This window comes from Sciurus vulgaris (genome assembly GCF_902686455.1).
Source record: "Sciurus vulgaris genome assembly, chromosome: 17".
Taxonomy (NCBI): domain Eukaryota; kingdom Metazoa; phylum Chordata; class Mammalia; order Rodentia; family Sciuridae; genus Sciurus; species Sciurus vulgaris.
The window spans coordinates 58,073,809-58,100,578 of NC_136478.1; the positions used below are offsets into that span (position 1 = coordinate 58,073,809).

General features: G+C 50.3%; 2 protein-coding genes across 5 annotated transcripts in view; one reads left to right on the forward strand and one right to left on the reverse strand.

Moving 5' to 3' along the window:
* Nucleotides 1-150, reverse strand: part of LIG1 (DNA ligase 1) — a 32,277-nt gene extending 32,127 nt beyond the window's left edge. Inside the window, exon 1 of the mRNA XM_079119041.1 lies at nucleotides 4-150. The gene's annotated coding sequence lies outside the window, so the exon portion shown is untranslated. The remainder of the gene's footprint in view (nucleotides 1-3) is intronic.
* ZSWIM9 (zinc finger SWIM-type containing 9) lies at nucleotides 119-18,986 on the forward strand. 4 transcript variants are annotated; one of them, XM_079119046.1, is made up of 4 exons: nucleotides 119-237; nucleotides 1,455-1,738; nucleotides 5,490-5,802; nucleotides 16,161-18,986. In XM_079119046.1, exons 2-4 carry the CDS (start codon nucleotides 1,464-1,466, stop codon nucleotides 18,156-18,158), a joined length of 2,586 nt encoding a protein of 861 aa, XP_078975172.1. In that variant the 5' UTR covers nucleotides 119-237; nucleotides 1,455-1,463; the 3' UTR covers nucleotides 18,159-18,986. The 4 variants fall into 4 exon arrangements, with proteins under 4 accessions (XP_078975172.1, XP_078975171.1, XP_078975173.1 ...); XM_079119045.1 differs by having other exon boundaries at nucleotides 232-410; XM_079119047.1 differs by lacking the exon at nucleotides 119-237 and adding an exon at nucleotides 298-414.
* Nucleotides 18,987-26,770: the final 7,784 nt, after the last annotated feature.

A 26,770-nucleotide genomic window follows, 5' to 3' on the forward strand; every position in this document is an offset into this window, starting at 1 on the left:
CACCCGACGGTCCCAAGTTCGCGCCACAGAATTCGCGCGCAGAACTCGGCGGGCGGGGCGGGCGGGGGGCGGGGGGCGGGCCCTGGGCGCCGTCCGCGCCGCCGTCGACGCACGGAGGTCGCCGGGAGTCGTAGTCTTCTCAACGTGAGGCGGCCCGAAAGTGGGGCGAAGCGGGGCAAGCCCTCCCGCACAGCGTGCTGGGAAGTGGCCCGAGCCTGCCCTTCCCTGGTTGAGCGGGTATGGCTGCAGGTCTCGGGGGTGACCGTGGGGGAAGGGAGGGCTCGGTGGAAGCCGCCGCGCCGGGCACGGCGGGAAGAGAGGCGGGAGGCCGCGCAGGGCATCCCGGGAGCGAGGGCCGGGCGCAGCTTCGGCGCGGGGCATTGTGGGAGGTGGACGCCGCTCAGGGTTGGGTAGGTGCGTTGGGGGGGCGAGAAGGGTGCACATCTGGGGAAGCGGAGAGGTGCAGCTGGGTGGGACAGCGGGGCTGGGAGGGGCCGCGGCGAGCGGGACTAGGAGGGCTCGGGGAGGCGGGCGACGGCTGGAAGGGGCTGTAGGAGCGAGGGGAAGGCGCAGGACGTGGGGGGAGCATCTGGGGTGAAGAAGCCCATCTGAGGATCAAGGGCCCTGTCTTGAACCAAGACGCACATTGGAAAGGACGGTGGCTCAGGCTGGGAGGAAGGGACCACAGCCTGACCTCTTGGGCTATGCATCTTAGGAGGAGGTGGACTACAGATGAATATTGGTGATAACTTCTGGAGTTGAATTTTCCACAAGTGGGCCACACACCTGTAGGCAAAGGGTCCATGACGGGACGTGGGAAGCACATCTGGAGATGAGAGCATCTCTGGGAAGCAGGAGCCACAGCTGAATGTGATGGCTCAGAGGGTCACATCTGGGGGAAAGGCAACAGTTGCATATGGGAGGAGGGAGCTACAGGTGCACGAAGAATATGCCTGAGGATGAGGGGATCTGCTTGGATGTGGAAACACATCTGGAGATGGAGCATCTGTAGAGAGGGGCACAGCTGGATATGGGTTATAGCCAAGTGTGGGCACCCGAAAAGGGGAGTTCCAGACGAATGGGGGTACTCAGGTTACTGCCAAGGGTGGGAGACACATCCAGAGGGGAAGAAACCTTGTCTGGAAGTTCAGAAACTAAGGAGTCATCTGCATCTGAGTTTAAGGGTCATATTTGGGAGAAGGAGCCCAACTGTACCTCGGATTCAAATCTAGGAGAGATGGGACCAGAGTTGGAAATAGGTTCCAGTGGAGCCAGGGGGAAATGGGTTAAGGAGAGAAGAAAGATGAAGTGGAGATTCATATATGGAGAAAAACTTGCATCCAGCCGGAGTCCCCATGGGTAGAAGTACCATCATAGATGGGGCGGGCTAAGAATATGAGGTACCCCGGTGGGGATGGTTCTGATATACAGCACTACTCCTCCTCTCCACCCAGGGCTCCAGGATGGAACTGCCAGAGCCCCATCCCAGCCCCGCAGCAGGGAAGGAAGAGCAGGAGCTGCTGGAGCGGACCTTCTTCTCCTGGGCGGAGTTCAGTCGCTTCTTTGACAAGTGGTGCCAGCAGCGACTGGTGGTCTTTTCAGTCAAGAGCTCCACTCACGTGGCACGCAGCCCTTGGGCCAGCGCACCCCCACTGTACAGGCTCATCCACGTACTCAAGTACAGCTACGTGCTGCTGGTGTGCAAGGACATGCGCGCATCCAGCCAGCCCACAACATGGTGCGTGAGCCTGGGCCGCTGCCCTGCAGAGGGGAGGGGCACAAGTGGGTGGGATGGGCAGCGAGCCCCGCTCCCAGCGATGTGAGGGAGAGAGCCTGACGGAGGCTGCTAAACACTGAAAGGCCGCAAGTCAAGGAAGGACGCCTAAGTAAGAGGGAGATGGAGCCCAGTTTATAGACTTTAACAGAGGGAGACACAACCAAAAGACAGGAAAACAAGATTCACAGGAAATTCCAGAGAAACCAGAGCAAGCAAGAGAAGTAGGAGAGCCATGTTTTGCACCAAAAACAGTAGGAGACCAGGCTAGGGAAGGAAAGCCACAAGACCTAAAGATTCCTCCATTCAGTAAATACAGGACCAGGTCCCACGTTGGGACCTGGAGTATTTAAGTTGGATGGGGTTGGGGGCATTGAGCAAGGGACAAAATCCCTACCCTTCTAGAACTTTCAGAGTGGACAGGTAGATGTACGTTAAGAGAACAAGCTCACAGGTAGCTCTCTACAACTGAAATGCTACGAGGAGGGACCCATGTACGATCCTGGAAAGCCAGTACTCACCAGGGGCCAGGGATGTTTTCATTGATCCACATTTTAAGCAGATGATTCCCCAGACAATGCTGAGTTCTAGGTTCCCTTGGACAGGAAAGGAAGCAGACAGCCACCTCTTCTTTGGGTCTTTGGTGCTCAGGTTTGTACCAGACCCTGTGGCTCTGCTGCTTCAGATTTGTGCTCTCACTCTCCTTGTTCTACCTGCTTGGCCCCTGCAGGTGTGAGTTTAAGATCCTGGGTTGTGGAGCCATAGACAAGAGTAGCATGCTTTAAAAGTACAGGCTATACCTTCAGGCTGCCTGAGGCCAGCTCTGCTGCTTACTGGACAGGTCTTTGAGCAGTGGACTTCACATCTCCAAGCCTCAGTTTTCTCAGCTCTGAAATGGGGTTGTCACAGTACCTGCCTCAGAGGGCTTGTTGTAAGGATGCCATAGGCACTTACCCTGGGACCCAGGGCAGCTAGTTAAATAAGTGGTAACCGGAGTTGAAAGCACAGAGTGGACTATTTCTCTGGATGATGAGTCAGTGCTGTTGAGAAAATGACGTCACTTTTCTGGCTCAGTTACCTCACTTGGAAGATGGAGGGCATTAAAGAGTCTGACTGATAGGTTGCTGAGGATTGAGTGAGCTGATATGTGTCAGTTAGGAGAGCACCCAGTACAAAATGGGCACTCCACAGCTGTCCTCACCTGCAGTTATTTAAACATTTGTTGTGGGTTTACTATTCTCTAATTTTCTCCTTATTCTAAAAGGAGAGACTCAGAGCCAAAGGCAGAACAGTGTCCAATGACAGTCTAGAACATGAGCTTGCAAGCAGCTCAGGCCTAATCAGGAATCGCTTTACTAACAGGACCCAATTCAATGTGACAAATACTTATTGAGCACTTATTGTGTGCATGCCTTTTGCTGGGCATTTGGAACCCAGAGCTGGTCTAGGCCCCTGATCTGCTCAGAATCTAATGGAGAAGACAAAGCCAAATAAATAAATAAATAGAAGTAGCGGCCCATAGATCTGAGAGTGAGATTGAGGAGGACAAAAAGAAAGTGGTCAGCTGTACCTGAGAGCTTACAGGATGGTTCTGGAAGGCTTTCTATAAGAGGTGACCAGTAACTAGAACCTCAAAGGACTTTGTATATATCTTTACATATGCACAGCATTTGACTTAGTAAGTACATGGTGCTTAGTATGTACAGATAATGTCCCAAGGGCTGTACGATTATCAGAGCCTGTGGTCAGGAAAGAGCTATGGAGTAGATGGGGACAGTGCCCTGGGTATGGGGTTGGTGACCAGTTGGACCAGGGGGATGGTCCCTGAGTCGGGAGCTGAAGAGGGGGTCAGTGACTTGGAGCCATCATTTCTGAGCTCTTGTACCCTCCTCCCCAGCAGGGTCTCTTCAGTGTCAGGGCCCAGGGGCCAAAGTCTGAGACTTGAAAAGTCAGTGTGAGAAAAGGCAGGAAGTGAGGTTGGAATGGTGTCAAGACCTGGACCTGGTAGGCCTGAGTCCAGTGGCTGAGACTTTATCCTGGGGGTGCCAGGGAGCCCCAGATGGCTGTGAGCAAGATCCCTCTGTGAGCGTCGGGTGCAGCAAAATCCTTCTGAGGCCACATAAGAGACAGAATGGAGAGTTGGGAGGTTGGAGAGGGGGCTGCATCCTGGTGGGGTCCAGGAAGCATAAGGGCTTTCTTTCTGGCTACTCCTTCCCAGAGATTGCACGGTGACCTTCTCCACGTCTCCCTTCCTGCCGCTCCAGCTCTCCAGCTGCCAGTCCCTCTCCTCCACCTCTGGGCACTTCCCATTCTAGGTCAGGATTGCTCAACCTTTGGGCAACATGATGACTTTCCCCCCAAATTAAACACATGTAGCCAGCACCCAGAACAACCAGCAGAAAGTGTCCAGTCTCCAAAAGCGCCCCCCACACTGCCTGCCTCCCCCGAGGGTCAACCACTCCAGGATCACTGCCAACTGAGGTTAACTGCCTGCTGTTGACTTTTATATAAATGGGAATCCCGTCTCAGGTTGCCTTGCGACTGGCCTGACAGCAGGGGTGTGGTGGTCAGTTGTGGTGTTGGAGGTCATAACAGTCTGTTCATTCTTAGTGTTGCTGGCATTTTACTTTTGGGATACGCCCCAAACTTGTTTTCTCGCTCGTTGGATGTTTGGTTACTGCTGTGAACAAGCCAGCATGTCTCTTTTGGTGGCATTTATCTTGAGTAGGATGGCAAGCTCCCAGGAAAGGTGTAGGCCCTGCTTGGAAGATACTGCCACACAGTTTTCCATTTGATGCTTGCGTCACTGGGTGACAGTTCCAGCTGCTCCATGTCCTCATTAGGCTGGATGTTATCAGTCTCTCTCTCTCTCTCTCTCTCTCTCTCTCTCGCTCTCGCTCTCGCTTTCTCGCTCTCTCGCTCTCTTTTTAAGTAGTGCTTTTTTCTTTTGTTTTGCTTGGGACAGGAGAGGAGTCTGGCTGTGTTGCCCAGACTGACCTTGAACTCCTGGACTCAAGTGACCCTGCCTCAGCCTGACAGGTAGCTGGGACTATAGGCTCCTGCCACCACGTTCCTCATCAGTCTCGTCGGCAGGGCCATCCTGCTGGTGTGTAGTGATATTTCTTTGGACTTTTCATTTTGATCTCCTTGGTCATTACCCCTGGTGTATATGAAGTTTGAAAACAGAGAAACATGCCTTCCCTTGTTTATGGGCACACAAAAACACATGGGAAGGTAAAGTACATAATTTTGGTAGTGGTTGCCTCTGAGGGCAGAGGAAGAGGGATTTGTTAGGGAAGAATTCACGGAGGGCTTCAACTTGCCATGTTGTTATTGCTAAACCATAAGCAGATACAGACTATTGCTGATGTTTTTTGGAGGCAATATAACAAAGCATTGGTTCACTTTTGACAGAGCTGGTGGTGGGAACAGAATTTTCACAACCTCCTAGTGCTTACTGTGTGCTTTACATGTATCAGCCCTTCTCATCCTCAGTCCTAAGGTCTGATGATTATTAACCCACCTTTGAATAGATGAGGAGACTGAGGCGCAGAGACTTGAAGTGACTTGCCCAAGATCACACCGCTGGCATATTCTTAAGGCCCTTGACTCTTCTCTGTGATTAAAACTTAATTATTTAAAAGTGGAAGAGAAAAACGGAGAGGAAGGAGAGGGCAGCCGAGGGATGTGACTGCGGTGGTGGTTCCTCCCGCAGGCCCCGTCAGCCCAGCTGCCCGGCCTTCATCACTGTCAAGCTGAGCCCCCTGCGGGACCGCCTGGTGGTGTCTGAGTGCCAGCTGACCCACTCGCACCCGGCCTGCCCGCGTGAGTTCGCCCACCACTTCCGCCCGGGCCACCTGCTGGCCAACTCCTGCCTGCCGGTGCGCATCACCAACCAGATCTCCAAGCAGTTCGTGGCCCCGGCCGACGTGCGCCGCCTGCTGTCCCACTGCAAGGGCCCCGACCACGGCGTCCTGGACGCCCTGCACGTGCTGGAGGGGCTCTTCCGCACCGACCCCGAGGCCAAGGTAGGGTCGGGGAGACCTGAGTCGCGCATCCCTTCCCCACCCGCTCTCCCCTGCACTCCTTCCCTGCACCCGCGCATTCCTTAGCTCAGACGTGGTCCCCGGTGCGGCCTGCTGCACCTCTGTCCGGTGGACGTGATCTGATCGTGCGCTGTTGCCCGGCATGTGGGGCTGCTGGGCACTTGAAAGGCAGCCAGTGTGATGGGGGACTGAATGCATTTAATTTCAACCCGTTGAAATCTGCGTAGCCATTTGTGGCCTTCGGCTACCTTGCAACTCCAGTGGGAGAAAGCGGCAGTGGACAAGGACGTCCAGATGTGATGGGAGTTCAGTGGAGCCGGGGGCCTAGGGAGATGAAGCCAAAGCTGGTGGAAGATGCTCTCTGGTTCTTCTTAAGGTCAAACCACATAGACAGAAAATGCACCAATAAGGAGGGTATAATCAGATGAGTGTTGAGAGGTGAAGACTTCCCTGAACTCAGCACCCAAATCAAGAATGAGAAGGAAGGTGCTGTGTTGTAGAAGGTGACGCAGTGGAGACTTGTAACACAGAGCAAGGCGAGGGCTTTCCCTGAAGGCTGCAGGGGTGCTGCTGTGGGTTGGGTGGTCAGGCAAGGCCTTTTGAAGGAGAGGGGATGCGGGGAAGACCAAATGGAGGGAAGGGAAGGGACGCCCATCTGTCGTCAGACGGAAGAGCTTCAGGCAGAGGGAACAGCCAGTGCAAAGGCCCAGAGGCTGGAGCAAGCTTGGAGAGTTGAGGATGCTGCCCCTCCATCTTTTTTTGATCCACCTTCACAGGTAGGTGGACTTGAAGTTTAAAAAAAAAAAAAAAAAAAGGACAAGGGCAAAAACTGGTATCTCCACATGGCTGTGCCTTTGTCTTTAAAGCATGGAAATGACCCCAGCTCAGGGTGAAGCTGAGATGTGAAGGCATCCTCCTTGCACAGGCCCAGAGTACTCAACCCACCTCTCACCTGACCAGTAACCAGCCTGATCATATTGATAATGCTATCTAACTTTTTTGCTCTATACCAGGCACTACCCTAAATGCTTTATGTATTGTCATTCCTTATTTTGTTCCTTGTCTTTTTTTTGGATCTGGGGATGGAACCCAGGGCTTCGCACATGTGAGGCAAGTGCTTACCACTGAGCTTCATCCCAGTCCTTGTTGTCATCCATTTAAATCTCACCTCAGATGAATGAGGAAGGAGTTAACTTTCCCATCTCCATTTTACAAAGGAACAAAAGCCCTGAAGCACAGAGAAGTCAAGTTACTGGCCCAAAGTCACACAACTACTTAGTGGCAAAGCTAGGTTGGGACCTGCAGTCTGGACCTAGGCCCACAGTCTTCACTGCTGTGCTGGTCCCCAGATGGAAGCAAGACCCAGCCCCACTCCAACAATTCCAGCCTCCAGAAGGGTAGGGGCCTTCCCCAAGTCTTTCGCCGCTCTGAAAAAATCCCTACTCCCCTGGTCCTCACAGAGCTAGTAGCTGTTATCCACTGTCTCCATGGAATAAATAAACCTTGGCCAGTCTCCCCAGAAGCACCCTTTCAGACTTCTGTGCCAAGCAGCTCTTCCATGAATTAAAGCCATCCATGCAATGGGATTGACTTTTAAACTTCCATTTTGAATGCTGCCAACCCAAACTGGGATCAGTGAAAAGCCCCTTTGTCACCTCCTGTCCCCAGGTCCTCTCCTCAGGTCACCAGAGTTACCAGTTGCTTATAGATTTACTATTACTATCTTCTTATTCTATGGTCCAGCATTGCCCGGTGGAACTTCCTACAATGATAGAAACATCTGTGCTGTCCAGTATAGTAGCCACTGGCTTCCTGGGACTATCGACCACTTGAAGCATAGCTAGTATGAATGAGGAACTGGATTTTTAAAACAAAGTTATGGAAATTTCAACAGCCCCAAGTGTCTGGTGGCTTCTGCATTGGACAGCACAGTGCTATAAATGTTCAGGTAAGTTTGCATTTCTGTATTTTTAACCACATTTATTCCCCCGCCCCTGCCACTCAGTGGGGCGGCGTGTTCTGCACACCACTTTGCTTCTAGCTCTCTGTGTTGGGGAGTGCCAGGGGGCTTTCGTTCTTCCTCTGGGGCTGGTCAGATTCCCCTGAGAAACTTCTGGTCTCCTGGCTGGAGGATGAAGGCCAGGCTGCCCATGTCCAGGAACCTCATGGGGAAGAGGGCCGGGAAGCTGTTTTTCAGTCAGCAAGATGCACCAGTCCCATATGGGATTCCCCCTCCCTCATTCTAAATGGCCTGATGTTCCCAAGGCCAGTGTCCCTTTCTGCTTTACCCTGTCTTCAGGAACAGGGAAGGGCAGGCAGGGTAGGAGGAGGGAAGGGGGGGAGTTAGAGGTCAAGTTGCTTCTTCACTGCTCCTGCCTTGTGACTTCTCCCTGCCAGAGGTTGCCGGGTCCGTAGGAGGACTGTGTGTTTGGTACTCAGGACTCCCCATCTGCTGGGTTGGGGTCAGTTTGTTCATCTGCTTTCCAGCTTCCAAAGTTCGATACCTGACATCTGTCCTGTTGCCTTGTCTTTCAGGTTGTGAAAAGCCATTTCTATAGATATACCTGAGGTTCAGGAGAAAGCGAGTTGTGCTCAGGCCATCATTGACACACTTCCACCCTGCTTTCTTTTACTTACAAGATTTATTGAAAGAGTTCCGCATTGTTAATATGTTAGTGATTGTAAAAAAGAGTTCCTTTTTGCCATTCCTAGACCAGGCTAAGCAACAGTCAGACATTGTTCTCTTCACTTCCCAGCAGTCTTCCAAAGGAGACTGTATCAGCTTTGGGTCACTGTAATGAAATGCCCAAGGCAATTAACTTATAAAGTGGAAAGGTTTATTATCTCACAGTTCTGGAGGTTCCAGTCCAAAATTGGGCAGCACAACTGTGGAGTGGCTTGGGTACAAGGTTGATCATTGTGATTTGTGAAAGCAAAAGATTCAAACAATCAGCATGTCACCAGCGGGTAATGGTTAGTTATTTAACTCATGACACTTCCAACCATGGAATACTATGAAGTACTAAAAAAAGAATGAGAGCAACTCTAGGCACTGATCCAGAAAGATCTTTCAGATGCATTTTTAAGTTAAAAAAAAGAAGCAGGTTGCAAAACTGCACATAATGTGCCATGTTCCATATAAAGTGGAGAAAATAAGACATGCAGGTGTGCTGCTTATATTCACAGAAACTTTAGAAGCATGCTAAGAGAAGTGGATGGGGGAGGAATAGAGAGGAGAAACAGGATGGTTAGAAGGAAGAGCTGGCAGTGTGACATTTAATTGTTTAATTACATGAATTCTACTGTTTCACTTTTGGGCCACATGAAATGTGCACATTCAGGCAATTTTTTTTTTTTTTTTCTGGTGCTGGGGATTGAACCCAGGGCCTTTACCACTGAGCCGCATCTCCAGCCCTTTTTATTTTTTATTTTGAGAAGTGCCTTGCTAAGTTGCTGAGCCTGGGCTCAGACTTGTGGTTCTCATGCATCAACCTCCCGAGTCCCTTGGGTTATAGGCATGCACCACCACACCCAGCTCCAATAATTAATTTTTAAAAAGAAAATGAAAAATGGGAAATAAACCCAATGTACTATACCCATTTGTGTCTCTTTTAAAAAGAAAAATTAAGGGGCAATTGATGGAGCGGCTCAAGACCCTGTCAGGCCTGGGTCTGCTATAGTAACAACCCTGGCATCTCAGTAGTTTAGCTCACTGAGCTTTACTCCCTGCTCACCCACCAGGAGAGGAAGCAGGAAGGACTGCTAATCCTTCACCTGGGGACCTAGAAGGACAGGATATACTGTATGTGTCTGGGAGGGCTATCAGGGCTGTGTCCGGGAGTCATGCCTAAAGTAATTTCTGCTCACATTTCATTGGCCAAAGCAAATCACATGACCCTGCCTGCAAGTGGTGAGGATAGGTGCATGATTGCCAAGTGCTTGGGAGAGGAAGACCTACAGTTACTTGGAAGAGGATAAAGGACTTTCTGGGGAGCCACTTTACCAAGGGCCTCTCAAAGCCCTGCCTAGATGTGGATTCAGGTTCCCCTACTCCGTGGACTCATGGACCTCTTGCATCTCCCAGCAGGCGTGGTCTCTATGTCAAGAGCCCGTTTTTGGAATAGATCAGCCATCTTGGGAAGGACTTAACAGCTTGCAACTTAATTTATGTTGATATGTGCTTTTTACCCATTCTGGCTGTGCTGTGTACTGGTTTTGGGGCATTGACAAGTTATGAACAGGCTACTTAATTTCTGTGAGCCTCAGTTTGGGGACGATAACAATAGATTACACCTTGTAGAACAAGAAAGAACGCCTTATTGCTGTCTGAGGAGTAGGTTTGTGTTTAACAGGGAGAGGAGAAAATAGTACCCAGAAAGTAGGAAGCCCTCTAGGTGTTAGCTCTTCAGCTACTTTTAACCCCCTGCAGATCAGAGTGAAAAATAGTACTATTCTGATCTTCTGTTAAAGGGAGGATGGACTGGATATAGGAGGAGGCATAGGTAGAACACAGTGCTGTGATTTCTGGTGTGGCACTTGTAGAATCTGCCTTCTAAGGCAGTTGCTCCCTCTGCCACCAACTTGTGTGTCTGGAGATGATACCTGCAAAATTTGATACCTGCAGGGTCCTCAAAATTTGCTCCTCCCTGGGCTCTGTGTCTCCCCACATGAACTGTGTGCCTCAGGCCAGAAAACGCTGGGTCAAACCTGTTTGGTCACTTTCACAAAGTCGGAAGCGTACAGTGACGACCGATAGGTCAAGTCCCTGCGCTGCCTGGCAGTACTGTCTGGGTGGCTCCAGGCAAGCAGCTGGACTTCATTGTCTGAATTTCCCCATCCAGAACAGGAAGATGACCCAGGCAGGCATGGTGGTCCACGCAGAGAATCCCTGCAACTTGTGAGGCTGAGGCAGGATGATCACAAGTTCAAGGCCAACCTCAGCAACCTAATGAGACCCTGTCTCAGAAAGGGCTGGGGGTTCAGGCTGGGGTCATGGCTCAGTGGTGGAGCGCTTGCCTGGCATGTGGGAGGTGCTGGGTTCCATCCTTAGCACCACATAGAAATAAAATAAAATAAAGGTCCATTGACAGCTATGGGCTGGGGGTAGCTCTGTGGTAGAGCATCCCTGGGTTCAGTCTCCAGTACAGAGAGGGGCACCAGGAGGTGGGAGGTGATTCTGTTTTGCAGGGTGGTCGTCAGGGTTGCAGGAATTGGTGCTCAGGACTGTGCCTGGTGCAGGGAACTCGCTCCACACATGCTGTCGTGTTCCTGAGTGATTTATGCGCCTGACGTCATCTTTACATTTGTTCCTTTGGTTTTGCTGGCTGTCCCCTCCCTCTCTGGGATGCCTTATTGCTCCCCTCGGTGTCCAGACCTGCACTCAGCACATCACACTTCTCAGTGAGCCTGTGGTAGAGCAGCACATTCATTACAGGTCCCACCTTCCTCACTGCCACCAACCCTTAAGTGCCACCCACACATCTCCTCCTAGCCTGCCTTTGATCCCCAACCATTCCTAAAGACCTGGACGTGGCTCTCAGCCCGACCACTTGCTAATTCCGTGGACTTGGCAGGTTACTCCCCTGGAGTAGTTGGGGGTCCCAAAGACCATCCCCAGGTTCAGTGATTCACAAAAGGACTCACAGAACTCAGAGAAATCATTAGACTCACCATTATCATTTATTACAGCAAAAAATACAGATTAAAATCAGCAAGGGAAAAAGGCACATAGGGTGGAACCCAGGAGGCCAGGTGTGAGCTTTCAGGTGTCCTGCCTAGAGGGGAGGATGTGTCCATATTTCTCCCAGTGACAGGTGACAGCATCCATGAAGCATTACCATCTGGGGAATCTAACCTGAGCCTCGGTGTCCAGGGTTCTCGGTGGGGGTCTTTCATGTATACGTGCCTGACCTTAGTCTCCAGCCTCTCCAGAGGTCCACGGGATACAGCGTGGCCCAAGGCCCCCACCATGAATCACAGCGTTAGCATTGACTGCCTGATGTGTCCTAAGGCTGCAGAACAGAGACATGTTGTCAGGCAAAATGACCACGGGGCTCGAGGGGCCCCCTCAGAAGCTGACCAAGGACAAACCTTTTCTTTGAAGTGTGCAGGGTGTGGACAGCCCAGGTCTGCTGAGTTCTTCCTTCACTGCGCATCCGGGCCCTTTCAGCCTCAGTGTGCATATCTGCAGCATATGGGGAATAAGGGTCCCTTCTCAGTGATGACCCTAACTCCACCGGGGGAGCCCCAGCAGCCCAGTCCCATTAGCCTTCCTGTTCAGCCTGCATCGCATGCTCAGGTAACCACTAACACTTGGTGAGCACTCACGCCAGCGCTGCCTGCATGCTTCACGCACATTAACCCATTTAGCCTTCATGCTATCTTTATGGTGTAGATGCAGCTATGCTCCCCGTCTTTGCAGACAGGAACGGGCAAGAAATACGCTTTCCTTAAGTCACACAGCTGGTGCATAAGTTTACGCAGCTGGTAGTAGACAAACCTGGATTCGGATTTCTGTGACAGTCTGGCTCTGGGTCTAGGAGCTCTTAATTTCCTGATCCTTGTGCCTCTCAGCTGAAAGGAGTGCCCTCTGTCCTATTGCTCATTGACTTGCTTAGTCCAGCAGGGCAGGACTTGGGCCTGCCTTGCTCTTTTGGTCTCCTTAAGGCCTAGCATGGGGTCAAGCATTCAGTAGGTGCTCAGTAAATGTTGCTTAAGGAACAAGTGCAAATGCAATAAAAGTTTATAGACCCCTTTTTAGGAAGAAAACCCAAGATCAGGAATCTGAGTATTCCCTGGAAGAGCAGAAGTTAGCTTCTAGTTAGTCTAGGGTTTGCCTGCTCTGGACAAGTCTCAAGGCAAATGCATTTTACTGTCTCCGTCTATTCCTGACTCCCAGGGAGGAGAAGATGTGAACTTACCTAATTCTGTAGAATTGTTCACTTTTTAAAAACCCATTATGGCTTTTATATTTGAGTCAGTTTCTAGACCACTGCTGTCCAATGAAATTTTCTGTGATAATGGACATGTCATATATCTCTGCTGTCTAGTAGACACTAGCCTCATGTAGCTATTGAACATGTGGAATATGGCTAGTGCAACTGAGGGAATGAATTTTTATATGTTTAATTTTTTTTTTTCTTGCAGTGCCAGAGACACATTCATACTCGGCAAAGGCTCTACATCCCCAGTCTTAAAATTTAAACATGTGACTCATGGCTTGCAGGACAGAGCAGGTCTAGATTGAACATCTACTGAGAAAATTATAGTATAAAAATTAATGATGGTTGAAAAATCATTAACTTTAGTAACTCAGGCAATGGTAAGTGTACTGATTTAAAAAAAAAATATATATGTTGAATTCCAGTGTTCTTTAAGATGATGAATCTGTTATTTCAGGGTTAGAAAGCAGTTTCATTCTTCTTTTTGAACTATACCAGACCTTTTTTTTTTTTTAACTGAGCATAGTGCATCACTTTTTAAATGGTCTTGTAAGATGGTGGTGGCAGAATGGTTCGTGGAGAGATGTGTGGTTAAACAGGATTCAATCCTGCCTCCTCCTGCAGCTGTGCATTGGCTCTTTTAGGGACTGGCTGAGGGACCCTAGCCACTGGCACGATATAGGGGAACCCTGACTCATAACTCCCAATCTCTCCTCCCTATCAAGTGGCCTTTGGGCAATAATGAGACCAGAGTGGCAGAGACCAAAGTGGGAGAGAGACAGAAGATGAGATCACAAGGGCTGATTCCTCCTAATAGTCAGCTTTGTATCATCATGACCAATACCGGGCTTGGGCTGCCTGGGAAATAGTGTTTGGCTCAAGGTTCTGCACGGTCCAAGTCCGAGGTGGAGCAGTCCCACTGGTTCAGGGCTCTGGTGAGGATGGCACCTCGTGGTGGGTATGAATGCCAAAGCAAGTGTCCAGATGTCCATCCAGGAAGGGGAGAGAGAGAAAGGAAGAGTAAGAGTCTGATGGGTCCCTCACTTCCCTTGGGGGGGACACACTTCCAGTGACCTCAGGACCTCCCAACAGGCCCCACCTCTTTTTTTTTTTTTCACTTTTTTTTTTTTTTTTTTTTTTGTGGTGCTGGGGATTGAACCCAGGGCCTTATGCTTGCAAGGCAAGCATTCTACCAACTGAGCTATATCCCCAGCCCAGGCCCCACCTCTTAAAGACCCACGGCACGTCCCGGTGCTGCCACCCTGGTGAACGAGGTTGAAGCCCTCCGACTCGATCCATATTCAAGCCGTAGCATCTCCCGAGGCCCATGACTGTGGTATGGATTCTTGATCCTCATTGGAGTGGGATGGGAAGGCCTGGGAAGCTCTTTCAAGCAGTGGGCAGGGCAATCCGATGGGAGTTTTGAAAATGCTTCTTTGTTGCCACTTTGGGGAACAGACAGGGTGAAGATGGATACTGGGATCCCAGTGAGGAGATGGCTATAATAATCTAGGTAGGAGAATGTGTCGGCCCCAGCCAGGATGGTGGCCATGGGGTCAGGGAGAAGTGGCCAGGATCTGGACTCATTCTGAGGAACAGTTCTGGGGTTTAGGTGTGGATTGCACGTGGAGGATGGGGAAGGAGAGAAAAGAAGCATCAGCCCTGTGCGTTGGGGCCTGAGCATGGGGTGAACGGTCTGTAGCTGGGATTCGTGCGTGCCAGGCATTAATGCAAGACTTGGACAGGACTGACCTCCTTTTAGCGTCACCAGGACATCCCCATTTAAACAGATGCCCATTTTGCCAGACAAGGAAGCTGAGGCCCATTGGGGGATGTCACCTGCCCAGGGTCCCACAACTAAAAAGAAGGCAAACCTGAGATTCAAATGGAGAGTCTGTTAGCTGACCTGCACTCCTGAGAAGTGGCCGCTGGATACCACTGTGCCCTCCTGCGTTAGTTCACTCCCTCCCTCCAGATGTTTTGAGTTGGCTTCCTGGGACAGGTACTGTGAAGAGCATCAGGGATGAAAAAGGGAACAACATTCTGGCCCTGTGGGGCTTACATCTTAGGGAGGGTGAACAGCAGAAGGTGAATTAGCAAATAAAGACAGCATGTCCTAGAGGATGGCAAGTGCTGTGTCCCACAGGACTGGGAGAGAGATGGGACCTTGGCTTAGCTGGGATGGTGGTGTTGCAGCGGAGATCATTATTATAATATTCAACTCTTAGAGAGCACTTACAACTTGTCGAATGAGTAATGGTGGTCATGTTATTTGTGCCAGGAAATGTTCTATATGCATTTCATCCTTCCAATCACAGAGGGATTTTTTTTTTTTTTTGGTGGTACTAAGGATTGAATCCAAGGTTGCTCTACCACCCAGCTACATACTCAGCCCTATTATTATTATTATTATTATTATTATTATTATTATTATTATCATCATCATCATCATCATCATCATCATCAGATACTGGGTCTTGCCAAGTTGTGCATGCTGGCCTCAAACTTTGTGATCCTTCTGCCTCAGCCTTCCAAGGTGCTGGGATTACAGGTTTGCCACTGCCCACTGCAGGGTGTACACAGAGGGACTCTGTCACCACTTTACAAATGAGAGGGAGGTTTGGGAAATTGTGGGAGCTACTCAGCCAGGAAGAGGTAGGGAGGGGGTGGGATTCCAGGACAACTGGCCAGGCAGTCTGGCCTCAGGGGGCTTTGCTTTTTTAACAGTTGCTGCCTCTCCTGGCTGGAAGGAATGAATATTCAGTTCCTAGGGCAAGAAGTCTGAGAACCCAGAGGGATTAAGGAGGAACTGAAACTAAGATACTGAAAGATAAAATCAAGCAGTTAGGACATGGTGGGGGCAGGACTCAAATCTGGACCATCTACCTCTTCAATCTGCCATTTAATAGCAGACCACCTCCTAATTGAGCCCCGGAAAGCCCCAGCAGTAAAATAGATTTCTGGCCTCGACCCAGAGTTGCAGCCTCAGTAGGTCTGGGGCAAGCCCAAAAAGGTGCATGTCTGTCCGTCGGCTGGTGCTATACAGGGCCCATACTTGGAGAGTCACTGCTCGAAGCCGCCTGACAACTCATGAAGGAATTAACACTTAGTCCCCAGTAGGAAAAACGGAAGCTTCGCCTAAAAGTGTGTATGCAGATATCATATTGCTAATAGGTCTTGGTGCCTGAATCTCAAACCCAGACAATCTGCATTCTTTTGGTTTTGTTTTGTTTGCCATTTCCCTACACTGCCTCCTGCTGGTTAAAAGGGTAAATGCATATGCAAGTGAGAATGAATGGATTCCGTGTTTCCCCAAAGGAGGAAACCGCCGTCTGGGGAGCTGGGGGGCAGCCCCAGCCTTCCCTGACCTCTTTCCTGCCTCCTTGCCCTCGCCCGCAGGTGAAGCTGGTGTTCGTAGAGGACCAAGCTATGGTAGAGACTGTGTTCTTCCTGACATCGCGCACCCGGGCGCTGTTGCGGCGCTTCCCACGCATACTCCTGGTGGACCGACTGCCGGGACTGCAGGGCGCGCTGGACCTGCTGGCCGTGCTGTGCGTGGATGGCGCAGGACGCGCACGTCAGGCTGCATGCTGTGTGGCACGCCCCGGCACGCCAAGCCTCCTGCGTTTTGTGCTTGTCTCGTTGCTTCAGAGTGCACCTGACGTCAAGGGCCGAGTGCGCTGCCTCACTGCGGGACCCGAAGTGGCAGCGCAGCTCCGGGCTGTGCGCCAACTGCTGCCCTGTGCGCGTGTGCAGATCTGCCGCGCGCAGGGCCTCGAGACGCTCTTCAGCAAGGCTCAGGAGCTGGGAGGTGCCAGCCAGGAGGACCCTGGTCTGTGGCCACTGCTCTGCCGTCTGGCGGGCGCGTCATCCTATGCAGCCTACTCCGAGGCCCTGGCCGAGCTACGTGCCCAGGGCCCGGCCGCCTTTGTTAAATACTTCGAACACAACTGGGCACCCCGCCATGACATGTGGGTGCGCTTCCGTGCCTATGAGGCGTCCCGTGACCTGGACGCCTGCGCCCTGGTGCGTGGCCACCGCAGGAGACTTCTGCGCCGCCTCAGTCCCTCACACAGTGTGGCCCAATGCCTTCGCGACCTGGTGGCCATGCAGTGGGCGGACGCGGCGGGGGAGGCAGCCTCTGAGGGCGCTGATGGTGATTCAACATGGTTGGAGAGCCTGCCCGGGAGGGGGACCCAAGGGGAGAATGAGAGGGTGAGGGGCCTGGAGACCAGTGACTGGGGAGGCGCTCAGCTAGAAACTGAGAAGGGGAAGGGATTGCAGGCGAGAGAACAGAGAGGGGTCCAGCTGGAGAACCAGAAGGTGAGGGGGCTGGATGGGGGTGGCTGGAGGGGTGCCCAGCTGGAGAAAGGTCGCTTGAGAGGGCCAGAGGTCAGAGACTGGAGGGGGGCCCAGTTGGAGGATCAAAGGATTAGGGTGTTAGAGACCACAGACAAGAGGGGAAGAACCCCATTTGAGTCTGAGAAGGCTGGGGGTCTTGAAGGAAGCCCCTGGAGGGGGGGCCCATTGCAGGAGGAAAGGGCAAGTGGTCTGAAACTTGGAGACTGGAAGGGGCATCAGGTGGAATTGGATAAGGGCAAGAGGCTGGGTCTCAGAAACTGGAGGGGGTTCCATTTGGAGAAGCCCCTGGATTTGGTCCCTGAGAAGGGAGATGGAAGGGGACCCCAGTGGGGAGGGGAGGGGAGGAGAGGGCCAGAGCTAGCAGAAGAGAGGGGAGGGAAGTTGGGTGTCAAAAGGAGACGCGGCCTGGAGGACATAGTTGTGGTCCAGCTTGAGGACACGAGGGTCACAGGTGTGGCAAATGGGGAAGGAGAGGGAGCCTGGTCTGTGGGCCCCACAAGCAGAGCAGGACAAGCACCGGAGTCGAGGGACAGAGGAGGGAGGGGTCCAGGGCTGGGGAATGGAGTCCTGTGCACTGCCCCCATGGGGACTGTGTTGGAAGGCAACCCGGAGCGGGCAGTGATGAGGAGTGAGTCCCCGCCTGTAAGGGTGGCCCTGCAGGAAGGAAGTGAAGAAGGCCCAAGGGAACCAAAGAGGCTTTGCTGCCCCTCAGGAGAGGAGGAGGTAGATTGGGAGCCACTGGCCAAGTTCCGAGCAGCCTGTGGGCCAGAGCTGGCAGACCTGGTGGCTGAGGAGCTGGCCTTTGCCAGGCAGCATGGGACCCGGGGTTTCCATTGGACTGGAGCTGGCTTTGCTCTCAAGGATGGCACCTCAGACTTCTTCCTGGACGGGGCACTGACCCACTGTAGCTGCTCCATCCACGCAGCTCGCCGCCTGCCCTGCCGGCACCTCTTTGCAGCACGCCTCCTCACGGGGGCAGCCTTATTCCACATGGACCTGCTCAGGGATTGCTGGGGGAGCGCCCAGGAGCCCTGACCCTTCTGGGCTCCACCTGCCACCCTCCACTTGGAGGGCATTCTTCAATCCCAAAGATAACAGTGCTGAGGCCAAGGAGGGTACCCCAGTCCCTCTGGTCACCTCCTGGGTCATCCAGGGACCTCATCTTGGCAGTTTGCCTCTCTAGGTCCAAGGGGGAAGCTGGCAATGGTCTCTGAGGTCCTAGAGCCATAGCTGAGGAAAGTGCTGATGGCCAGGGTAGATTCAGAGGGCTGCCCTCAGAAGAGGGCGCATGTGATGAAAGGTGTGAACAGGGTCAGGCCAAGGTGGGAAGCAGGAAAGGGGCTGAGCTGGGGGAGGGGCAGGAGCTGGAGGGCAAAGGAGGACACCAGGATGTGGGAGGTTCTCACAGAAGCAAACTGGTCCTGGCAGGGAGTGCAGGGGTGAGGGGAAAGCACTGGAGAAGAAGAACAGGAAGACGTGGAGGGGCAAGGGGAGAGAAGAAGAGAGGGGAGACAGAGAGGACTCGAGAAGATGCAGAAGTGGGAGAGAAGTAAGGAAATGCAGAGGAGGATAGGGTGGGACCAGGAAGGGGGAAGGAGACAGGGAGGAGAGGGAATTTAAAAAGGGGACGAGACAAAAGAAAGTCATGAGAGTTGGAGAGAGAACTGAGAGGAGAATGATCTGGGTGTTTCTCCAAGACCTGGAGACTTGGCTTTCCTTCACCTCCTGCTTGGCCATTCCTGGAAAAGGGGGAAAGGGCAATGGGAGTCTGGAGGGATGAGCTGGAGACTCTCCCTGCAGGGAGGGGAACTGTCCGGACTGTTGTGCTTCAAGACCGGAATAAAGCAGTATTATTTTGGTTTCCATGCTGAGTTCATGGCTTCAGGGGGAGAGTGGTAGACTCAGACCCAGAAGAAAATTGAGCTGGCTTGTATCCCTCTATTTTCTATCAACAAAGCCTCCTAGGGCCAGGTGGATGGAGGAGCCACAGTGAATCAAGCTCCACAGCAGCTCAGGCCTCATCTCCCCTGGACTAGTGTGCAACGGTGGCATCTTTCAGATGGGAATTGATGCTACCCTCAAGCAACTGGTCCCTGCTGATCATCTTTGCCTGTGATTGGTTTGAGAATGGACTGGTGACCACTCCTAGGCAAAGAGTGCTCAGGTTGGGGTGGAGCTTCTAAGAAAGATTCCCTCATTCCTAAGAAGTCTCAGAATGAGATGGTCAGGTCTAGACCTGCTTGCGACCACCCTGAGCTGGTGTGAGGAGGAGCCCACACTAAAGGACTGAGCTGAAAGATGAAGACAGTCTGGATCCTTGGCTGATGGGAGTTCCTGGAGTCTGCTCTATCGTGGAACTTCTTAAGTGGAAGATATCTTAATGACTGAGGGAAGTTCAGTGAGATTTCTGTTGTCACAACTGATGCAGGGTATAAATTCCAGGTTGAGGTGACTGAGTACTTCTCAAGCTTTTGTTGAGATGCGTTTGGATTCAGTAGATCTGGAGTGGGCCCTGCAATTTAAGCATGATGCAGTTGCTGACAGGTCAGGGGGGACACTTTGAGCAGCAACAAAGGAATTTGAGGTCAAAGACAATTCAGAGGTTCAGGTTGTGAGAAGTCCATGGCTTCAGCTGCTGCTGAATGCTGCAACAATGTCAGGTTTCCCCTCTCATTTCTCCTGTTCTTTGTGAATTCCTTCCAAAAAAGTTTCTGTCTTTTGGCCAAGAAATATAGCTACTTGAAATTCTGGTATCATGGCTTGATCCCAAAAGACTTTTCTACCAGCACCCATACAGTAAATCTCAAGGAAGAAACTGGACTTAATAAAGGTGTCTTTTATCTTGGGTACATTAATGCTTTGTTAACATCAGCATTTCAGAGATATAGAACAGTGAGCCCTTAATGGCTTTTGTCTTGGGCCGTCTAGGGGTTGAGTAGACTCTCTCTTTTCAAAGTGTGATCCACAGAACAGCAACATCAACATTTCCTGGGAGCTCATTTGAAATACAGAGCAGGAAGAGGTGTACGGTCAGCAGAACAGGCCAGGGCAGATGATTCTTCTAGAACTGAAACTTGAAGGACTTGTTGTCCAAGAAAAAAGGATGAAGAAGTACATTCTCGGCAGAGGTAGCAACATGTATAATGATATTTTGCTCTTGTGAAATGCAAGAAGTAGAAGAAAAAGAAGAAGAAGAAAAAAAAAAAAAAAAAAAAAAAAAACAACCACCAAGGTTAGTGGCCTTTAGTCCTCTGTATACCACCTCTATATCCCACATGTCCATCCCACAAGTAAAGTCAGTCCCTTCAGTTCTCTGGTGAAGGATTATATCTTCCTGAAGGCCATCCCTGAGAATTCTTTCCAAAGTCACTTTACCCTCTTTCTCTACTTTATCAACACCACTTCCTGGAATTATACCATAGGGCTATTTACCATTTAGCATTGTGGTTAAGCTTATCAAGTATGAAATCCCAGCTCCATCCATGTGGCCTTAAGTTGCCTGACCTCTCTGTATCAAGGCTTGGGAATAATAATAGTACCTACCTCAGGGCTTTAGGGGGGGAATAAATGAATTAGTATGCATCACCAAAAGCACCCAGTCACTTATTAACATACCGTGTTTTCCACTGACCTGTGTTTGCGTTTATTAACAATCTCCCCCAAACACCAAAATAAGAGATCGATTTTATTCTCTATTGTACACCAGTGCCTGGTGCAAAGTAAACTCTGGGTTAGAAGAATCAAAGAATAAAAGTGGAAAACTAGTTAGGAGGGCTGGCGTCTCGTCATTTTTTCGTTGCTTTTGGTGACGATCATGCGTGCTCTGAGATGCTGGTCTTCGGTAACCTTGTTCTGCCCTCATCCCGCTCACCCATGGATCATCGCTAGTGAAGCTGCAGCAGCCTCGGAACTACAACTCCCAGGAGGCCGAGCGCCGCCCCGCCCTCCGGACCCACGTCCCTTGGCAGAGAGCGCGCGCGCTGTAGGATCCGATGTTGGGCGCTGCGTCTGAGCCTGTGCCGGCCGTTTGGCGCTTGGTCGGGGGCGGGGAGAGGAGTGCGGAGGAGGACTCCCACGTTGGGTCCCCCATGCCTCTCAGGTTCCGAGGTGTCTGGGCCCAGGGTGCCGTGTCTGTGGATGAGGGAGACTGGGGGAGGGAGGAGCGGTCTTCTGGTCTCCATGGCAACGGGGGGCGGTCCCTGACTGGCACAGACGGGGGTGGAGCCACAGGTCGACGGTGCCATAGTAACCGTGGGGGGAGGGGGGGTTAGGTGAGGGGAAAGGAGAAGGGGATTAAAGACGTTTTGCCAGGAATGAGAGTACCAACTAGGGAATTGGGGTGTTCTTGGAGGAATGGAGAGCGTGATGGAGGAATCAGTTTGAAATAAGGGAGTTGAGCTGATATTAGGGGATGCGGGTATTTCGAAGGAGTGGGAATGTTTTGAGATTCGTCTGTAATGAGGGGATCTAGGGAGATCACCAAGAAATCGGTACCTGATCGGGTAACTGGGATGCTTTGAGGGAAGTGGAAATGCAGGAGGGACAATTGGGGCGCTCAACCCCTCATTTCACAGCTATCTGTGCAGCGCCTAGGAAGTGCAGGCACTGCCAGGTGTTGAGAATCCCGTGGTCAGAAAGGCCAAGGCGACTTGAGACGGACTGGGGTTTTGTGGAGTCAGAGCGGTATAGGAATGGGGGCTCCTGGTCCCCTGCGGTGGCGACTGGGGACCAGCCTGCCTGGAGCGAAGTGAGAGGGTGAGAACTGAATGAGATATAGATGCAGGATCCTGCATGTCAAGTTTAGTTCCGAATGTTCTGTGAAGCTATTGGATGCTTTAATGCAAGAGTAACATGTTTTAGAACGTCCTTCTGCTGCTGCGAGAATAAACTATGGGGCAAGGATGGAGGCGGACCCGCCAGGAGACTTGTGCAGGCATCCCTAGGAGAGATATCAGGATGAAGAAGCCCTAAAATGGGCGGACAGTGCTAGTAGAGTCAGAGAGAGCCACCTGGATCAAGAGATGCTTGGAAGTAGAATGAACAAGGGCACTTTGTTGTCACTGGCTCTCCTTTAGCAGAAAGAGTGCCTGGTGGAGTCAGCGTAACGGATTCCATTTGATTTCTGTCACCCACTTGTTGAGGTTCTTCTGCTCTGAGCATGAATTTTGCCATGTGGAAGTGGTAATGGTAACCCTCTAAGGTTGTTTTGAGAATTGAAAGTAATGTCTTTAAACCATCTAGTGTGCATGTGGACACACCAGTGCTTGGTTGTTATTCTGTAGTAGCCTCTCCCTCTCTCTCCTTCCCTCCCTCCCTTTTGTTCTTCCTTCCTTCCTTTTTTTTTTTTTTTTTTTTTTTTTTGTACTGAGGATTGAACCCAGGGGTGCTTAACCACTGAGCCACATCCCCAGCCCTTTTGATTTTGATTTTGAGACAGAGCCTTGATAAGTTGTTTGGGACCTCGCTAAGTTACTGAGGCTGGTCTTGAACTTGCAATCCTTCTGCCTCAGCCTCTCAGGATGCTGGGATTACAGGCATGTGCCACCATGCCCAGCTGTCCTTTTTCTTTTTGAGAGTCTGAAGCTTTGGGCTGATGTTTGAGTGGAGTTTGGTGATGCAGCATGGAGAGGGTCTCCTGCTACTGGTCAAACTGAGTCAACCTCTTAAGTACCAGCCCCTACACCAGAAATACCCCACGTGTGTGCACTGGGGCAGCCTGAAGTGCTGCTGCCCAGTGCTCCAGTGGACGGGAGCCCTGTGAACTGAAAGTGTCCTGGACACACAGGTGCATGGCATCAGCATGGCACTGATGGGGGTGGAGAGCAAGAGGGAGGCGGCAACGTGGGAGACACTGGCCGAATCTGAAGGGCACTGGGAGCCAGGGGTTGAGGGGCTTCCCTGCCTCACCTCACCGTGGGTCCTGGCCTCACCTGCTGCCTGTTCTCTTCTGCATCTCCAGCAAATGAAGGAAGGGAATGACCCTGAGCGTGGAAGGGACCATCTGGGTGGTTGAGATCACTTGTCATGGAGGAGGGGTGGAAATACTGAGGGCAAAGGAGACCAAAGGGCTCTAAAAGGAGTGGAGGGAGCTACTGGGGACTCTTTTTTGGAGGGTACAGTGGGGACTGGAAGACCTTTGTCAGAGAAAGGAGGTGGGGCCTCTGGGTGGGCAGAAGACCACTGGGTGGAGAGTTGGGTGGTGGAGTGGGCACCTTGATGTGCGTGCAATGAGGGGGTGTCACCGGTTGGGAGAGATGGTCGACAGGAGATTTCTCAGCAGAAGAAAGAGAACAGAAGGGGCTGGAGACAGAAAACCCTTCCAGGGAACACCCCTCATGGCCTGTGGACCCCAACTAGGTCCCACCTCCCAGTAGTCCACTCACCCTTCAGTGGATTATTCCAGCAGTGAAGTCAGGGCCCTCATGATGCAATCACTTCCCAAAGCCCAGCCTCTGAACATGAGAGACTTTGGGGACATTCTAGGTCCAAACCATGACAATTCAGCAAGAGAAAACAACAATTTTGTACGTATGATATATATATACACATATATGCACCCAAATATATAAAGCAAATATCAATAGACCTTAATGGAGAAACAGACTCCAACACAATAATAGGAACTTCAACACCACACCTTCAGCAATGGGCTGATCTTCCAGACATAAGATCAACAAACAGCCAGCACAGTTAAGCAGCACCCTAGATGAAATGGTCCTAAGCCACAGCTATTGAATGTTCCATTCCACAGCTACAGAAAGTGGTCTTCTCCCCAGCACATGGAACAGTCTCTAGGATAGATCACAACATAGGCCACAAAACAAGTCTCAGTGAAATTTTAAAATTGTAATCATATCGTGGGTTCTTGTGCTGTCCGTCAGAAGAATAAAAGCATAACTGCCCAGGCTCCCGCGTCGTCTGGCTCACGTGGAAACCCATTCGCCGCGCACTCATCTACACACCGCTGGGATGGCAGAAATAACACCGCGCTCCAACGGCAGCACCATTGTGTGTCTTCTTATGCTTCTGCCCTTGTGGTTTTCTTCCAACCTGTCTGTGACTTTGCTGGCTTCTACCTGAACATACGCTTTAACTCATTCAAGTTTCCTGGAAGGAATGTCTTTGCAGACAAGTCACTTGTAGTTTGAAGTTTTTACAGCTGCCATATCACATGTTCAATGAATTCATCTGAATTTTTTTCCAAATGTCTTTGGACAGATGGAAAAAACAAACTTAATTGGTAACACCTTGAAATTCATTTTTGGAAGCCTGTTTGTACCTAATTCCAAATCTGTCATTACAATTCAGGAATTCAAATAAAATCCATTTTCTTCTGTAGTGTCCACCAAGTCTTCAAATAAGTGTGCATAAAGTGTTTTATTTCCCCAGTCATTCATACATAAATGAGCAAGAAGTTCTAGAATTTTTTTTATCTACCAGGGGAATTTATTGTATATATTTGATTTTTTAAAAAATGGGAGAGTTTCGAAGGTACCATGTGTGTAACTAGATCTTGGCCTACATTATGTATTCATATATGTGAAAGAGTATTAGTGATTGAGTATTTTTATGCTATCATTACCAAGTGGCTGAGGGTTCTTCTGTTCAGTTTGGATAGAAAAGCAAAGTACAGCTCCTTTAGTGCAACTAACAGCTCCAAACTCTGAGTGCCAGTAGCTCTTGGTTCTTATTGTTAGCAGTTCACCACAGCCAGAGCTAATGCCTCCCAGCAGCTCTCCTGTAGCTCTTGGTCATTCTCTGGAGTTCTTCAGCAGCTCTTTGCTGCTGTGTGTCTCAGGGCTAGTAGTCTTTAGCATTACTAGCTTTTGGTGCTACCAAATCAGTCTGCTGTATTTGAGATAGAAATCACAAATAGACAAAATAAAACCATCTGAAAGTGACTTTGCTGGGGTTTGTGCTATAGCACAAGGGCAAGCAGTGCACAGAACATAGACTGTCTCCCCATTTGTCCTCCAGTGGCATCTTTCTTATACCTGTCTTGGTGTCCCTGAACTCCTACTTACCATCCTGTCTCTAGGACCTGTGAGTAAAATGAACTTTGTTTTCCTCAGCCCCTTCTGTCTCTTCCTGAAGCCATACTTGACCATTGCACAACAGAGTGTAAAACAGAATTTTTGCCATCTATAAAAAGTGAAAGTCCATGAAACCCCAAACACACATGCTTCTAAAATCAAACCTATACCAATATTAAATTTAGAAAGTAAAGGATAATATATAAAACATTTAGAATTGTTGACCCCTAGGCAAAATAAGGAATATATTATTACACATTTTAGGTATTCAGAGTAATGACAGTATTGTATTAATTACTCTGTACTGAATATGTACATGCGTTACTTTTGTTTATTTTCATTGCATTGTATATTGTGTAAAAAAAATTAACAGTGGTATTTGGGGTGCAATTTCAATTTTATGTAGTGGCAAACAGTTTTAAAACAGTAAAAGAATTCCATAATAAACCAAGTGTGTTACAATCCTTAGCAATGTCAGGGCTGCAGTATAGCCCTCTGCCCTGCGCCAGGCCTGTGCTGCATGGAGCGTGGAGCAAGGAGGCACAGCGGCCTCCCCTGGAGCAGCAAGCATGTCCTCTGCAGTCCTGCTCAGGGTCAGCTGGGATCCATCAGCTGCATGGAAACTTTTTGTGGTTTTCTAGATCCTCAAGTTTACTTTCTGAAGAAGTTCATCCAGGGAAGACACATCTTCCAGTGATGACTCGGCACTCCCAATTAATAAACCTAACATTTACGCCCAGAGTCACTGTGCATCTGGGAGAAGATCCATTGCTCCTCTGTGTGCATCAAAATGATTCCTGGTAAACAAGGTCACGAGGCAGCAGGTGACAAGGTGATCGACATCCCCCGAGAGGAGAGGTCCTGTCATTCTGTTCCTGAAATACAGTCTCTGTGGGCCAGACCCAGCCTTTCCAAAACGCCTCACTGTGTTGGGAGACTGACTGTCTGGAACAGGGACCCTGCGGCCCTCAACCTCAGGAGAGAGCGAGGTGTCTGTGTTCCCATTACACACAGAGATTCCAGTTATCTTCACATTTTGCTTTCTAATATTTCTGTTCTGAAGTACCTCTGTGTTCCCCTGTCTTAGTTCTATCTCTAATTCTCTCTTCTTTCATTTATGCCTGTGCTGTCTCCATTCTTTCATTCCGTGTGTTTTGTGTTAGGATTCGTTGTATCTCTGCATATCCATCATTGTACGAATCAATTGAGTTTTGTTTGAAGTCTCCGCCGCCCTCTCTCGATATGCAGGTCTTGAGTTCTCTCTGAACACCTATGTGAAGTCCACGCAGTCCCCTGCCAGTCCTAGGTCTCCCGGGTTCTGTGATCTTTCTCATGCTCTCATCTTCATTTTCAGTGGCTCAATTGATGTGTATTTATTTCCATTTCAGATAATTTACATCTATTGCATTTTATTCCTCTCTTTTCTACTCTACCGGTAGTTTTATTGTGCTTTCAGAGCATATATATGACATATTATATAATGATAAATATAATACATATATCACCTTTTAAAAATTAAAGAATTAAAAATTAAATTCATTTTACTAAAATGCTATAGTCATTTAATTTATCACATCATTTCCAAATGGAAGCATAACATCTTTTTATCATGTT